General features: G+C 34.2%; 1 protein-coding gene across 1 annotated transcript in view; it reads left to right on the plus strand.

Annotated features, from left to right (window-relative positions):
* The window catches only part of LOC106073840 (intraflagellar transport protein 74 homolog), a 25,423-nt gene continuing 7,442 nt past the window's right edge, over nucleotides 1-17,981 (plus strand). Inside the window, exons 1-16 of the mRNA XM_056029893.1 lie at nucleotides 1-31; nucleotides 2,672-2,730; nucleotides 4,441-4,487; nucleotides 5,265-5,319; nucleotides 5,500-5,577; nucleotides 5,706-5,751; nucleotides 7,249-7,347; nucleotides 10,430-10,490; nucleotides 11,279-11,338; nucleotides 11,461-11,522; nucleotides 12,430-12,508; nucleotides 12,966-13,088; nucleotides 14,655-14,688; nucleotides 16,911-17,061; nucleotides 17,615-17,694; nucleotides 17,906-17,959. Of these exons, the coding sequence (XP_055885868.1) occupies nucleotides 30-31; nucleotides 2,672-2,730; nucleotides 4,441-4,487; nucleotides 5,265-5,319; nucleotides 5,500-5,577; nucleotides 5,706-5,751; nucleotides 7,249-7,347; nucleotides 10,430-10,490; nucleotides 11,279-11,338; nucleotides 11,461-11,522; nucleotides 12,430-12,508; nucleotides 12,966-13,088; nucleotides 14,655-14,688; nucleotides 16,911-17,061; nucleotides 17,615-17,694; nucleotides 17,906-17,959 (1,090 nt within the window). The 5' untranslated portion in view covers nucleotides 1-29. The remainder of the gene's footprint in view (nucleotides 32-2,671; nucleotides 2,731-4,440; nucleotides 4,488-5,264; nucleotides 5,320-5,499; nucleotides 5,578-5,705; nucleotides 5,752-7,248; nucleotides 7,348-10,429; nucleotides 10,491-11,278; nucleotides 11,339-11,460; nucleotides 11,523-12,429; nucleotides 12,509-12,965; nucleotides 13,089-14,654; nucleotides 14,689-16,910; nucleotides 17,062-17,614; nucleotides 17,695-17,905; nucleotides 17,960-17,981) is intronic.

Raw genomic sequence — 17,981 nt, forward strand, 5'->3', positions numbered from 1 at the left:
TTCTACTAAAGTAGACAAAGCTTTATAAAATGTAAGTTATTAAGCTACTCAAGACTAGATCTAGAATCTTTCTATAACTAGAGACATTAAGAAATATTGTTTTCCGATCTAGATGTAGGATCTATCTAGATTTAGATCTAGAATATCATTTTTTTTAAAACTATTCCAACAATTTGAACAATGACAATGAATTGAATGATGAGAGATGATTAACAATTATTTATTAATTAACAATCTATTTTATCAATCATTTCAAATATTTCAATGAATCATTCAAACTGAACTTTACTGAACATCTATCATGCTAGAGCCACTGAGGCTAGAAGTAGATCTATAAAAAGTATAATATTATAATCTAGATCTAGTATGATCTACTAAGAGTCTAAGTCTAAGACTAAGGATAAAACTTATTAAAATTTAACATTGAAACTAGAATCCACATAGTATCTAGAATCTTTCCACTTCCACCCAGTCACAAGTGTGACCCTGAAAATGTCAGTTATCAAGAGCAGACCTGCCTACCGTTACGCAAAATGCGTATTCGTTACGCAAAATCTCCCAAAAATGACCGTCAGTACGCAAATACGCATTTAACCCGCCGCGTTACGCATTTCATATCCTTTTTTGTTTCCCTTTCTTGACTAGCTTACGAGCGGTCACGGAGGTCACGCTAAGCCGTCCTGTTGGGGGGGGGGGACAGAAAAGGTGGGGGGACACATTGTGTCCAGGTTTATATGTTGATTGGTTCTTAAAAGCAATTAGATTTAGTCTAGAAATGAAGAACGCGAGAGTGAGGAAGAGGCGGGTTGGTACTGTCAGTTAGCTGATACACCAACGTGCCTTTTTTTCTTGTAAGTTCATTAGTAGAAATTAATTATGTTGAATCCCTGATTCCCGTATTCATTTGTATAGAAAAAAAATATCGAAGTGCTATCGATTCAAAACACATTGAGTGACATTGTAGATATCTAATCTAGATCTGGATTCTAGATCTAGAATCTAGATAACTTGTTATACAGGAATAGATCTAGCTAGTCATTACGTTATGTCATGATTCTCTACATTACTAGATTCAATTTAGTTGTAGTATGATTTAGATTGTCTAGATCTAGATCGATAACATCTACTACCATCTAGTCTAGATCTAGACTAGATTCTTAGTCCTAGTATAGAATAGATCAAGGATGAAAGTAGGCCTATGAAAGTTTGGAGTAGACCTACGTTTGTAGCGGATCCACGGCATCGGTAACACTCTCGAACCCAGATCTAGAGTAGATTATATTCATTATATAGACATAGATCCAGATCTAGTCTAGATATCATCTCTATTGTCGTATTGATCTAGATTTAGATTGTAGATCTAATCATGACATCTAGATCTAATATTATATATATATATATATATATATATATATATATTTATTTATTTATTTATATGACAAAATAGTGGATTTCGTAAGTGTTACGCATTCTGGTGCCAAAATACGCATTTTGACCATCAGCGTTACGCATTAGGACTTTTTTTGGTAGGCAGGTCTGCAAGAGTCTTAATAAGAGTGACAAAAAAACTAAAACAAATTAAAACTACTTACTTTATTCATGGTAAACCAGTCACACAGACTCAAAATATCTAGGTGTAATTGTAATAATAAATCATGAAAAGTTAGCATGATAATCATGGAATCCCCATATTGTTGAAATGATTAAAAAATCAAGCAAAACAATAAGTAGGGTTTATTACAAGAAATTTTTATGGTAATTCTGAATAAGTGCAAGGGTCAGCCATCTTTGTTATTGTTGTTATTGTTTTGGCTGTAATCTTAAATCTTGTTTTTTCTCTCAGATTTGGGTTTTTGTTTTGTTTTTATTTTACTCGCTAAAAATATGCTAGATGTAGATCTATCATCTTGACTTTTTTAGATTTAGAGCTAAACCAGGGGCAGATAAAAGAGATAAAAATATATCCAAATTTCGAGGGGCCAGAAACTGTAAAGTTTATCTAACATTTGTTCGCATTTTTACGGCTGGCAAAAATGTTGATATTAAAAGGTGTTGCTTGTAGCATGCTATAAGTAGATTAAATACAGCCTTGGATTTACGACAAGGGCTTTACCCTACATTAACTTGGTACTTTTAAAGACACTATCTTGTGTTTTCTTTGGAGCATAAACAATAACAAAATAGTAACAAAGATGGCCAACCCATGCACTCATTCAGACTTACCATTTTTACAAATCAAACAAGAACATAAAACTAAATTGCTACTTAACTTTAGTTAGGCGAATATTGGAATTCTCTGTTTAAGATCCCTCAACTCAAGAAAACATAAAGAAACTAGAACAAATACAAATAGAGCAATGAGATTTATTACAAATGAATATTCAAATATTATTAGAGTAGCAAAATACAATAGTCTTAGATCAATGCAATTGTGGAACAGGTTGTCTATGCGAGAAAATGATACTATTCCTTCCTAACACACTGGCCAATATCAAACTGCCTATCTATTCATCTTATTTAAAGCAAAAAATTATCACTTTACACCATGTTGAGCTACTGAGATGCAGTATATAATAACATGAAGTAAGTCCTCAACCCTAACATTTTTTTTCTCAATACTAAATGCACAAAGTTTGTTTTGATAATTTTAATTTATCATTAAACAATTCAGGAGTCAAAGGCCACCAACAAGTTCTAATAGACCAACTACAAGTCGGCCGATAGGCACAGGTAATATTTTAAAGATTTAACTGGTAGTCTAATCTATTTGAAAAGATTTTGCCTGAATAATAATGTACACTAAGAAAGATTTTTTTTCCTGCACCTCTCCCCTGATAGAATTTCTACTCAAAAGTAGACCTACTTCTACAATCTGCTAGATTGTCCTTAAAATGAGGTGGTATTAGCACCCATAGTCTATTCTTTCTCATAGACAGGATATGTAAAAAGTAGTGAAATTAAATTTCTGAAATCATCATGTTATTACAAAGAACTGTCCCTATAACATGTTAGCACTACCTCATCAAGTGTCCGATTAGGGTCAAGCTTGAGCCCATTTCTGACCCTTTACCAACAGGAAGGATTTTACCCAGAGGCTTTTTTTTTTTTTATTAGGTTGGCTCTTCACCATCTCCCATCAACTAGGTGATCATTTTATCACATCTGTTTTCATGAGACACAACTACTTGAGTTAATTTCATGGGTTAGTTAGCACTACCGAATCAGAAACCACATTGGTAACAAACCATGCTGAGAATTACTCCCTTAGAGCTTGGAAGAGGAAGCGGGCAGTGAGTTTTAAGGTCACCTTGCCCCCGTACTAGGACAGCCCTAATGCACCACATGGACCAGTTGTCAATTTCTCACATACTTGCCCCAATCATCCTTCATGCAGAATGCGAGATTCGTAAAGAATATGGTCTACTCATTCTAAATCCTCAACGCAATGTCAGCATGGTGTGTCATATATCTTCCTAAACCGCCCAAAGTACGAGCCTATTGGAAAGTGACCAACTCGAAACTGGGCTAGGACTGCCTGTTCCTCACGGTTGAGCTCTTACCATGCATCATTTTGGTCTGGTCTATTCAACTGCCTATGGAGCTCTTGGCCTTTACCGGAAGCATCCCAACTGTTGAACGAAAGTGCCAACAAACGGGTGTTGGACAGGGATCATATACTCGCGAGAGTGCACGGTTCGTCATGTAGGGTTGCCGTTTGCACCTCAAACTTCACTAAAAAGTCAGCCCTCCCAGACTTGTGCAGCACTTTTTTGGCAATTTCCATAATGGCACTATGTTGGTATACCTATTTTTCGGTTCTTGCTTATTTCATTGTAAAAATGAGTCAGAATATTACCTACAAATTGTATTTAAACCACATGTTTAGCTTTGCAAATGGCTGCCCCCATAGTGTGGTTTTACATGAAAATTTTTGGAATATTTGCAATAAACATGAACCAGGCATGTAAAAGGCAGATCTAGGCTTGTAATAAGCCTAAAGTTGATTGATATTTTTTGTTTATTTAGATTCATAGGGGTCAGAATTTTATTAAGAAGAATGTTTTTACTACAATTGAAAGATACAGTGAGATATCGATTGATAAAAAAAAAGTGATTTTAATTAGATCTGGAGCTTGAAAAATCGTAAATAAGGACATGGTCCTCAGGAGCTCAGGCATAGGGGACAGTTTGTTTCAGGGGCTAAGTGCTAGTATTGTTAAAATAAGAAATTTTAAGTAATATTCTAAGAACCTCTAAGAGATTTCTTTTTAAATAGCAGTGTGCAAAATAATTTGTATTAATTTAATATCAATAGTATATTGAAAACTCATTTTTAAAAAAAAGCTTCTTATGGATCCTTCTGTACAAAAATATGATTATCTTAGTAATTTTTACTCTTAAATAATATTTACACATATAATTCAACTTTCTCTTATGTAGCTATGGGGCGACAACCAGGGACTGCCAGTCGCCTGTATACAGCAATGGTAAGATTAATTTCTCAACTTCATTTCAATCCTTTATGCATTATTGCAGTTTTAGAATCCATTATATTAAACATTTTTGTGTGTATTCTATTGTATTGTATTCAATAGTATTTTTAGGAATCCCCAGAATGGGAAAAAATATTAGTTTTGTGTGTCTGTATGTATGTTTATCTGAATGTTAAGTTTCGACCTCCAAATCTGAATAAGCTGTTGAAAATCCCATGTCACCATTTTGTTTGTTGATGCAGGACAAATTGGTGCATCTTTTTTTGGCACAGCCATTTTGGGGCTTAGTATAATGTGGTGAAAATTTTTTAAAAATAAAATTTGTGTTTTATAAATTTTTGTCACATCTTCTTGCTTTATGTCCTGTGCCAAAACATAGAAAACCCTATTTTGTAGCTTACTAAATTTAAGTGCAGTTACAGTCCCTCATATTTAACTTTTTTCTTTTTATAAAGGGAGATAAGATTGTGGTTATTGATAGTTTGTTCTTACATAGTTTATTTCTGATGTCTATGCTGAAAATATAAAAACCTGTATTTTTATTTTGCATTTCTTATTTCTTTATTATCTTATTATTCTTTAGAATTTATAATATAACACGCAAGTCTAAAAGGCATTTGTTATATTTCTTTTTTTTTTTTTTTTGTTGGTATGAATGTAATGTAATACAAATTAAAATTGGTACTGTTAGATTGTAGTGGAAGAAGCTGCATGGGTTCTCTTTCGTGTGAGAAATCAGGAAAATGATTTCAGTTTGTTTTTTTTCTTTAGAATCCAACTACTGCACGTCCAGGTAGTAGAGCTGGTCAGCCAGCTGGAGGTATCGGTGAGTACAAACACTAATTACAATTAATTTATCTTATCTTATATTATACAGACGTTACTTCAAAAAAGAAGATGATTACGTCCTACGCGTCATGCATTTAGTCATGCATGTTAACCAATTTATGGTCACTTTGAACATTGATAGGTAAATACATAAATAATTTTGACAAAACTGTTTCAGCTCTAAATGCTCAAGTGACTGTAGTTGATCGACCAACAACACAGCATGGTCTCGGTGGCATGAAAACTGCAGCTAAAGGTACCTTACATTCTAATCTTTATGGTTTGGAAATGAAACACTGTGAGATAACTCAGACGCAGACTTTCGTATTGTGACTGCTTTATTGTTTAACATAAATATTTTTTTTCTTCAATGTTCGCACACAGGTGGCCGTTTAGTTCAAGATAAAAGCTACTATTTAGGATTGGTTAGGTAAGTTTGCAGAATAATTACTAAAAATAGAATTTTAATCATTTTAGTAAAGTCTCTTAAAATTATGATGGGCATATTTATCTTGCATAGTTTCAAGGCCATTTTAAATGGGTTTTTTTTAGTTCTCTGACTTCACCACTGAAGTATTAATGAATCACAATGAATGAACAAATAAAATGTACAAAGAATATTATAAAAGTATATTTTTCACTAAAATTGTTGATGCAGATAGGAGCATGGGATAAGAACATCTGTATTAAATTCATAAACAATTGATTAAAACAAACAGAATTCATGATTAATGGTTGGAGTATGCTTAATGAACCTTTACCTACATATGTATAAAAAAATATAGCTATCTTTTTTAATAATTAAGCATTCAAGTTATTATAAATACAGTAATATATCTATAAACCTTTGAATGTGACACATTTTTATTTAATATGTAAACATTTTATGTTCCTGCTGTCATCTCCTAACCTCCTCATTTGTCTTATCTTAGCTTATTTGAAAGTCAAGTCTCTGGTTGATACATCAATTGAGGCTTTAATTTAGCATTGTTGACCTCCTTCTGTTATTGAACATCTATGACTCATCTTGTAGAGGTTTTATTCTTGTGGCTACATACATCACAGGTTAATTTGCTCCTGCCTTGGTGTTAGATGAGCCAGTCCATTTGGCTGTTTTTTTTCTTTGTTAGCTATGATTCTAGCTAACCTGCTGTTTAAAACTTGCATTGTCACCAAATCTATCCAAATCATGCCATCTAAAACTGTAGCTCTTGCCTAATTATATTTACACATGAACGTAGGGGCAATCAGTATTCCTTGTACCGGTCTCAAGTTGCCCGTAGAGGATGACTTTTGGAATTCATTGTGTGGGCATGATTAAGTCAATGTAAATAATCTAGCTGGAGGAGGGGAAAGATACCGGGTAAACCTGTACAAGCATAATTTAGCATAGAATTGTAAAAACTATATTTTTCAACAAAAAACAAACCTTACTGTGATAGTACTTTGGTAAGATATTAAGAATCTGTTTTGTTTTTTTTTGGGTATGAAAATGACTCTGTCTAAAATAAGTATTAAGTCACAACCAAACATCGTTGTATCAAATCATGTGTTTCAAAAAAATGACAATATACTTCTCTTTATTTATGAAAAAATAATTAATTATGTAATAAACAGATTTGATTTGACACCATCATTGAAAAGTAAATGGAATCCTATTTAAAACATTTGGATAACTACGTCTATCTTATATGACTAATATGAACTCATTGAATCTATAATTCTGCTCTTATTATGTTTTCATTGAATTTTCTTCTGTTAGCTAGAATGTAATAAAACTAGTCTGCACAAATTATAAATAAGGGGAAATAACTTTAGAAATCATAGAAGACATTTTTTAAAGACTGAAAAGTATATTATAATTCAATTATTTGTTTTCTTATTTCTTGTAATAGATTTAATTTTGGAATTCATTTTATTTTTTTAGGAGTAAAATCAATGAACTTTATGCAGAGAATACCAAATTGAAGAAGGAAATAGAAAATTCAAGTGATGAAAACTCAAGCTTTTTGAGCTATGAGAAACGGTAAATCAACATAAATTTCACAAGTTCAAAAATATCTTACATTCTTTTCATTTAAGAATGTTAATACAAGAATCAGAGTCAGGCTCTATGATAACATTTCATTAAATATGGTCATTAAGCATTCTTTGTTGTGCTTTGTTTCAAGGTCTTCTTAAAAATTCTTACAGGTCTGCTTTAATTGCAAAGCTGCTATTTGCTAACAATATTATTCAATAGAAATCCAGAAAAAAAAGTGTAACTGCTGTACAAAATACATGACTTGAAGACCTTCAAACAATTTTACTGTACTTAAGAAAGTGACTTAAGAGTAACAAAAAAACTAAAACAAATTAATTCCACTTATCTTATTCATGGCAAACCAGTAACACAGACTAAAAACGCAAAATACCTAGGTGTTATAATAAATGAAAAACTGTCATGGAATCCACATATTGATGAAACTACAAAAAAATCAAACAAAGCATTAGGATTTATTAAAAGAAATTTCTATAAATCAAATAAGAACATAAAACTAAAATGTTATTTAACTTTGGTTAGGCCAATAATAGAATATGCATCCTCCGTCTGGGACCCCTCAACTCAAGAAAACATTAAGAAACTAGAACAGACACAAAATAGAGCAGTGCGATTCATAACAAACGAATATTCACATTTGACTAGAGTAACACCTTTAGTAAAATCACTAAATTTAGAAAGCCTTCAGGACAGAAGGCTCAAAAGTAAAGTAGCAATCATACATAAAACACTGAACCATAATCTTCAAATACAAAAACAAAATTTAATAAAATACTCTGAAAGACACAAAGATAAAGGCACATTCCTCGTCCCATATGCTAGGACAAATTTGTACAAATACTCCTTCTTCCCTAGTGCTATTAGAGCATGGAATGGGTTGCCTGAGCTAGCCAGGAAAACCAGTGACTTGGCAGAATTTAAGTCATTGGTTAATATGCATGACTAAATGCATGACGCGTAGGACGTAATCATCTTCTTTTTTGAAGTAACGTCTGTATTATATAAGATAAGATAAGATAAGTGAAAGCTAGTCTCTGTTAAGGTTTGGGATGGCTATTCTCAAACTTGCATGGTTGTGTGAAATGCATCCTGGAGTGTCGTCTCAATAGTTTTTGGGATCAAACCCTGCCTGCTGACATTAAATTCTAAGGAACATCCAAAACATGTAAAGCAAATTCTTGTAGATCTGTCAACAACCTTTCTAGCTCAATCTCATTGTAGTTTCTTTCAGTACAGAATATATCAAAACATTGTGACATTTATGCAGACAACCTAGAAGTGCCCAAAATTATAAACACCAAATACCCATGCACAATAAATAAAAAGTATGTATCCAACACCTTTCAAATGACAGTCCACTGATCCTCAGGGCAAAGTCAGTAATTAGGTAAATATCTTTTATCACCATTTGTATTACAGACTATACAATGCTGTGGACTAATGTTTATCCAATACTGATGTTATTATTATGACTCAATATACGCACAGGTGGGATTAGTAGTGCCTTCATAGACTCCAGGCCTGCCTACCAAAAAAAGTCCAAATGTGTAACGCTGATGGTCAAAATGCGTATTTTGGCACCAGAATGCGTAACACTTACACGATCCACTATTTTGTCATAAATATATATAATATATATACTAGATCTAGATGTCATGATTAGATCTACAATCTAAACCTAGATCAATACGACAATACAATAGAGATGATATCTAGACTAGATCTGGATCTATGTCTATATAATGAATATAATCTACTCTAGATTTGGGCTCAAGAGTGTTACCGATGTCGTGGATCCGCTACAAACGTACGCCTAACTTCATCCTTGATCTATTCTATACTAAGACTAAGAATCTAGTGTAGATCTAGACTAGATGGTAGTAGTTAGTAGATGTTATCGATCTAGATCTAGTCAATCTAAATCATACTTAATCATACTACATTTACTACAACTAAAAGTAAATTGGATCTAGATTGTAGAGTAATGTAGTAATGTAGGGAATTGACATAACATAACGTAATGACTAGCTAGACTCTATTCCTGTATAACAAGTTATCTAGATTCTAGATCTAGATCTAGAATCCAGATCTAGACTAGATATCTACAATGTCACTCAGTGTGTTTTGAATCGATAGCACTTCAATATTTTTTTCTATACAAATGAATACGGGAATCAGGGATTCAACATAATTAATTTCTACTAATGAACTTACAAAAAAAAAAAAAAAAGTCACGTTGGTGTATCAGCTAACTGACGGTACCAACTTGGTACCAACCCGCCACTACCTCACTCTCGCGTTCTTCATTTCTAGACTAAATCTTATTGCTATTAACTTAATAATTAAGAACCAATCAACGTATAGATCTAGACACAATGTGTTCCCCCACCTTTTCTGTTTCCCCCCCCCCCCCCAACAGGACGGCTTAGCGTGACCTCCGTGACCGCTCGTAAGCTAGTCAAGAGAGGGGAAAAAACAAAGGCGTAACGCGACTGGTTAAATGCGTATTTGCGTACTGACTGTCATTTTTGGGAGATTTTGCGTAACGAATACGCATTTTGCATAACGGTAGGCAGGTCTGATAGACTCTCTGGCTCATCAATAGCCTTAATCACGCCTGTTTGATCATCCAAAAACTTTGATTGTGTCCCTGCTGTAGGGATCTGTAGGCAACTGTGTCTCTTATTTTTGTTTGTTCCAGACTATCAGAATCTTTATCAACATGTTGGAGAAGCCACTTGCTAGGCCTGTTTGGAAACATGCATGCAAAACTCACAACTGCAGCATGTTTTATTTGTGCATATTAAAAGGGAGGATTTCAGCCTTTCAAATCCTCACTCCAACAGAGTTTTATGTTAATGATCAGGATGATGCTAAAACTATAGAAATGTGTAAGGATGGCTTCCTGGTTGTGTGACATGTACTCAGCACTGTTGTCTGGATGTTTTCAGCTAGGAAGCTTAAACTTCAAATCTGAAAGAATATCCAAAAACATGTAAAACAAAATTTGTAACTTTGTTTTAGTTTTAGACTACTGAAACAGAGTTCTTTCTCTCTAACATTTCAGTGCAGAGACCTTGGCTGGTGAAATACGAGATCTTCAAGGAGAATTAGGAGATTACAACACAGTGAGTAATGAATAAATAGCACAAAGATTTAAAAAAATTAAATTTAAATTATACATGATAATTGGATTACATTGTTAATGGCTAGTGCTGGGCACCATTAAAGAATGTCATGTTGTGTTCATTCTACTAAAAATAAACATGACACACATAGTCTTCAAGAGTTTATTGTAATTGATTGAGCTTACACAGAGATCAATTTAATAATGGAATTGGATAGTCTTGTATATAGAATGTTAGATCTCAGTTTTAGCCATGTGTATTAAGAAAACATATTTGTAATATATTTATATAAATGAGCATTGTTCTTTGCTAATAATGATGATGTAGACAAATAAGTTGCACGTCTTCTTGCAAGTTCTAATTGTGTTGAATTTAGTTATTTTTACAAACACTAATCAAACATTAACAGCAGAACAGATTCAAGGAATACTGCTTGATTTAAATTTAGGTTAAATATTTAATGCACAAAAAGGGCCCAGTCCAATGTCGCTCAGTCTACAGTGATGAAAACATGTCTCGTTCTAAGCAGTGTCAGAGTCTTCTGTTATGTCTCGTTCTAAGCAGTGACAAAGTAGAGTCTTCTGTTATTTCTGTCTCCTAGCTAATCTGCCTAATGTTTTTAATCTACCATCACGTGACTAATGAAATTCACAATTATCACTAACTTCTTTGTGTCAGCCTATTAAATCAGTTCAGCATTGTAATTTAATAGACATCTGTCTCTATATTATGTTTACAAGATGTAATCTATTAATCTGTTTCTATAACTTTTTTTATGTTTCCATTAGTTGGTAGACAAGCTAACAACAGATGAAGATATTCAAGATGTTGAGTTTGACTGTGACAATGTATGTATTTAAGATGAGATAATATTTTTGGTCCAAACAAATGAAAATTCAGTTTGACATTATGCACACATAGTATAAACAAAGGCTATTGATGATTTTTATCTTCATAATGATTTCTACAGCTCAGAGCTGAAAATGACAGAAATGCCAAAAGAATGGAAGATGGATTTGAGGTTAAAAAACAGTTAAGTATTATATATTTGTTTGTATTTTATTGTTTATTTCTTTGCATCCGTCTAACGTGCTATTAAATATCATCAACAGCTTAGAAGACATAAGTGTCATGAACAAGTCTTAAGTTACATTAACTCATATTGCAATAGAATGCTGGGAATATTGTTAACTCCTAATGCAGTGCAATGCATTATCTTATGTTATAAATTACAGATGTTTCTTCAATATAAGACAATTATGTCCTGTGCAATAGGATTAGGCTCTTGTGTAAGATTAATCATACCTTGTACAAAATGTACATTTAGCAAATCCTTTTGGATGGCTGCCTGGTCGTGAGGTTTGCGCGCTGGACTGTCGTTCGGATTTATCGATGGTCGAGGGTTCAAATCCTGCCCGCTCCCATCCCCCGTCGTCCTGCGGGAGGTTTGAACTAGGAAGTAAACTATCTTCAACTCTGAAGGAACATCCGAAACATGTAAAACATTTTACAAGCAAACATAATGAAAACCAGATGTGTATTGCTTTTTAGGATTCTTTTTTTTTCCCTACAAATTTTTCAAATGATAGTTCTGACTCTGCAGTGTATAAACCCATTCTAGAAATTAAGTATTAAGAAAGCTTTTTTTTTTCTGCTCTAAAGGTATTGAAAGTTTATAGATCTCTATATAGCCCTATATATTTTAACTAGACAAATTGTTCTATTGTTTGTTTGTTTTTTTTTGTTGTTTTTTTTGTATTACAGTTTTTTAGGGCTAAATTTATTATTTTCTTATCTTTTTGTTTAGGAGTTAGACAAGCCTTTTTTTTAGACATGCCTTTTTAAAATCAGATGTATGAGATTTTTAGTTCCTGCCTAAGCTTTTTTTTACATATGTATGACATGTTTTTCACTATTTCAAAACCAACTTGCATTTCAGACGCGAAGACCAAATTCACATGCTAGAAACTGAATTAGACCAGGAGAAGAGAATGGCTGATAACTTAGTCAATGATATGGTGAGTGTCTGTAGAGATATTTATAAGGTCTGGGCTTGCTAGGGTATTGATCTTGCAAGTAATTTTGAGATCTTGATATGCTTGAATATGAAAATGTTTATTAATGTAGTGAGGTTGCAGATTGAGTTTTGACTTAAAAAAAAAAAATAGATTGCCCTGTTATTGCAGAAAACCAAAAGTAGCTTTTGGACCTCTAAACACTGGAACATATATGTATTTTTTTTAATTAAAGAATTTTTGCAGCATTTCATACTGTGCAATTATCAGAGATATGTTGGATTGAAAACCTTGTCTTATTGAGTTTTCCCCTCACAAAGTATTTGATACTGAGGCTGAGACAAAAGTTAATGAGGTTTAGATAAACAGAATATATTTCAGAAGTAATAGCATTTTAGTAAGTCTTCTATTAGACTATGCTGCAGTAAACTAATTTATTTTAACTATCTTTGTCTCCTAGGATGCCAACGATCGGCAGAACTATTTAAAATTAAAGCAGCTAAATGAACATTTCTTGAAACAACTAGAAGCTGGTCAACAAGAACTGGACTTGTTGAATTCCAAAATCGAGACTTTACAAGAGGTTATTACTTTTTGTTGTACCTATACTTTATGTAAACATTGACTAGATTTTATCAATCGATGAGATGTGGCAGCAGTGTGGTAAAATACTTAATGATTCTTTGATTCTCATTACTGATAATAGTAGAGACAGGTTTATACATCAGGATTTTAAGACATCCCTGAGTCCTCTCAATTTATTAAGAAAGTAAAATCATTTTTTACTTGTTCTGGCCTGTTGTGTCCCCTTTTTCATCATGTACTACAGAAGCAAGTAATACAACCTTCACTCTACAAACTATTTTAACAAAAAAGTTACTTACAACAATCTGAACATTATTTCCTTAACTTTACACCTAGAAATAGAAGGCAGGAGAGCCGATGGTCGCCCACTTTTACGTTATACGGATGTATGCAAACGCGACATGAAGCTCTTCAAAATCGACACTGGCAACTGGGAAGAGGTGGCACTGGACAGATCCACATGGAGAGAGAGCATAAAGGAAGGGTCACAGATTGCAGATGCCATACACAACAGAAGCAGAAAGAAGGGTGAAAATGCAACGGCGCCTGGTGATTATATATGCCCAACCTGCCATCGCAGCTGTGTATCAAGGATTGGCCTCTTTAGTCACACAAAAAGTTGCAAAAGGAAAAGATTGTCTCTCGAGACGTTAAATGCCACAGAGACACCTAGATCCATATTGATAGCTGCTTTCCCTTTTTGTCATTTTAAGATAAATACTTTTGGCAGAAGCAGCCTTAGGGGGCAGCGAATTGGGCAACTACTCCAGGCCCTGCACCTTAGAGGGGCCTCATGTTAAAGAGAGCCTTTTGTTACCATCAGCCCAATATACAAATATTCAGGGCCCTACAAATTGCTAAGGGCTACCCTGTACTCATTTCATCTCATAGGCCACCAACCAGCTTCCGCCAGGCATCTCGGTTCTGGCGAGTCTTTCCAACTGTCCCCATATTTTGTCCATCTACTTGGCATCTTCTTCCAAATTGATGTGACATTAATTCCTGGGTCTTCCTCTTCCCTTGGGGGTTCCAGTTGAGGTATTGCCTTGTTATGTTGGTTGCAGGCTTGCAAAGGGTATGACCTATCCATCTTCAGCATCTCTGAAGGATATCTACTTCAATGGGCTGCTGAGTTGTTCTTTGCCATAGTTCCTCATTTGAGATCTTGTCAGGCCAGTGGATCATAAGAATCTTTTTTTATGATGATGATGGTTCTCTAGGTCTCCATAAAGTAGTATTGGCTTTACAACGGTGGTGTTGAAGAGCCTGATCTTGGTAGTGGTGCTTATTTCTCTAGATCCCCAGGTGTTCTTCATCTGACTGCTTGATCATCAACTAATTCAGGTTCTGACATCTGGTTCCTCAATGGTTGTCGAGGATAATGCCGATAGGTTAAGCTTTCCACCTCTTCCAGTGCCTCGTCTTTGACTGTAATGGGTGTGTTATTGTACACCTTTATCTTGAACATGTTGATTTAGAGTAAAAGTGTTAAGATAAAGGCATCCAATGCCTCTGTACTAAGGTAATATAAATCTATTAATTGCCATATTCATTTTCTTTTCAGGAACTTTCACTGTCACATGTCAAACAAGAGGCAGGTATGTGAATTCAGTGTGTTTATAATATGCCTAACACTTCATAGTTTTTTGACATATCTATATCAGATTATATCATTGACAACTTCACTTTATGTATACAAGCCTATATCAGACTATATTATGGATACAATAACAACATGAGTAAACCCCACAGAAATCAAGACCTTGTAAATTATTTTAATAATCTCTGTACTCTTTATTCATCATTGAGGTAGTTATTTTACAATTATAGGAAGCTTTCAATTTACATGGATAGATTCATAAATGATACATTGAAATATCAAATCAGAGGAAGAGCTATAACATATCAAATATTAATTATAAAAAATAAAGTAGATGACAGCAGAGTTAAGTAAAGTTCCCCTTTCAGACCTTGTGGTCTTAAGGACAGATGATGTAAAGGTCATCTGTTTCTGTGGCCTACTTTATGTGGCCAGAACAATGAACAACCGCCTTTTCGCCAACTAATATCAGGTACCCATTAGAGCTGGATGGACTTGGAGGAGCCCAAAGATCCTGAAATTAAAAATCCCAGTCTTTTCCAGGACTCCCAGCTCAGCCACCTTGCCTCCAGATGACAGCAGTGTAGTAAAATAATATTTTTTTTGCACAGGCTTTCCCTCAGCAACGAAGAGGTCACTCCAACTGTGACAGCAATGTCTCTTTAAAAAAATTTGGAGAGTGGTAGTTACTGGTGTTTAGTTCCTTGCTGATCACTTCTCTACACTGATGATACAGCTGCTGAATCTGCTATTACTCAGCTTCAAACCCTGGTGGACAGACTATTTCTGCATGCCAGAAGTTTGGCTTAAATATTAGTCAAAGCAAGACCCAAGTGCTAGTTCAAGACACAAGCACTGCACCCGACATGACCATTAATGACCTAGCACTAGAAATTATTGACCATTTTTGCTATCTTGGCTCCATCATCTCCAGCGATGTGCTACTAAATAAGACATCAACAACAGAATAGCCAAGGCAATGGGCACCATGTCACCAGTGTGGGACAATACCTTGCTGACTACCAATACCAAACTCCTAGTCTACCTGACCTGTGTATTGAGCACTATGCTATATGTGAATCATAGTCAACCTACTCTTGTCAGGAAAAAATGGCTGAATATTTTCCATCTCAGATGCTTAAGACAGAGTTTAAAAATAAGATGTCAAGATAAAATAACAAATGATGAAGTGCTGCAAAGAGCTGGGTGCCAGGACATCTGTGTTTTTATCAGCAGTAGCTGGCTTAGACATATTTGCAGAATACCACAATGTCAACTCCCACAAGACATTCATATCATAAAGCTTTGAAATATTTATCCATAATTTGAATATAACACACTGTACAAAGAAATGACCATGCCAAACAAACTGGATAGTATTGGCTTCCTCCTGCGCAAGAGCAATCTACAATCTTTCAACTAAGAACAGCACATACCATCAAATCACCATCTTAACAAAATAAATCACACACCCTAACCCTTTGTGGACATTGCGCCCACCCTTATGAAACTGTAAACCATATTCTCTTTGAATACATGACCCTAATCCACCTTAGGCAGACCCTACTACCACTACAGCTTAACATAACCAACACTCTGTAAGGCAGTGCTGAACACAGCACACTATTTTTCCATGGCACAGTCTGCAAAAGAGCTCTCAGCTCAGCAGCAAAAAGCTGGCTAGAAAAAGATTAAATATAACACACTGTGGTTATTGGTCAATGTAAAGTAAAGAAAAGTTCCCCTTTCAGACCTTGTGGTCTGTGAGGCAGATGATGTAAAGATCATCTGTTTCTGTGGCCTACGGTTTACGAGGGTGTCATGTGGCCAGCACAATGACCAACAGCCTTTACTTTTTCCCCAACTAATATCAGGTACCCATTAGAGCTGGGTGGACTCAGAGGCGCCCAAAGATCCTGAAATTAAAAATCCCAGTCTTTGCCAGGATTCGAGCTCAGGATCCCGGTTCAGAAGTCAAGTGCTTTACCATTCAGCCACCACGCCTTCTTATTGGTCATTGTGATGGTCAATTAATCTCCTTATCAATCTTATTGCAGGAGCTCAAATTATCTTCTTTGATTTAAAGTAAAACTCTTTTTTTTTTTTGAGCTAAATTACAAAACATGCTTTAATTAAATTCTTTTTTTCTGTTGACTTAATTTTTATTGGTATTACCATTGTTTTACTGTATTGAAACTTATATTTGATATTATGTCTTAGTGCGGCTGTATGACCAGATTCATGAATTCGAAGTAAAAAGAGATGCTCTTATTGAAGAGGCCAAGACTAGAGGATCCCCAGCTGAAGAAAGAGAGAAACTTTTAAAGCAAGTGAAAGAAGACAACCAAGAAATAGCCAGCATGGAGAGACAGTTGGTTTGATTTCATCTAGTTTCTGTATTCTTTGTGTTTAATATATGCTTGTATTAATCTATTATTTACTATATTTTCAACACCACAAGAAAAATTTTTTTTACCTTTACAGTCGGTAGGAAAATCTCCCTGCAACCTACATACAAAAGTATGGTAGATTTCAGTCACTGATTTATTTCTAAATTCTAAAAAAAGACATTTCAACTCTAACTTGAGCCTCACTTTCTCACCTATATATATATACATTATGTATGTATATATGCACCAAATGTTATGTACGTTAATTAGAACTTAAATTCTTCAAATTCATTGTTTTTGCTGGCCTATTCTACCTGTTTCATGCTGTAATGGGGCTGACTTTCTGTAAGACACTAATTCTGAGTCTGGCAAACTTTTATACAATCCCCTAAAAACTTTCTGTTGACAGTATTAAATGCCAAATAATTGCCTCATATAATGATGTTAATTAAAGCTATTAGAATGATCTAAAATACCTATATAATTGTGATAGTCATAAAGGCAATCTCTAAACAAATCTGTTTTTCTGTTAAGAACAAGAGAAATTCAAGAGAAAATCGATCAGATGCAAGAAGATATCCAACAGTTAGATCAAGATATTGAAGAAAATCAAGGTGAGGGTGAAACTTATTTTTGTTTCTTACAGAGAACAATCTTCACTAACATTGGCCTTATCTGTCATCCATCAAAATTGATTATCATTTTCATTTTACCTTTTTATTTTACTATCTTTGAAATTTAAAATCTTATGTTCAAATTTAGGAGCTATTTCATAAGTAAGTGGAACAAATATTTTTTTATTTTCAATGTTTTCTTATTTTCTAGGTGAAAGAAATCAAAAGTATAAAGAGTTAAAAAAGAGGGAAGAGAGTATGGATGGTGAGTTACATTAATATACATT

The sequence above is a fragment of the Biomphalaria glabrata genome, chromosome 5 (assembly GCF_947242115.1).
Source record: "Biomphalaria glabrata chromosome 5, xgBioGlab47.1, whole genome shotgun sequence".
In the NCBI taxonomy this organism is placed as follows: domain Eukaryota; kingdom Metazoa; phylum Mollusca; class Gastropoda; family Planorbidae; genus Biomphalaria; species Biomphalaria glabrata.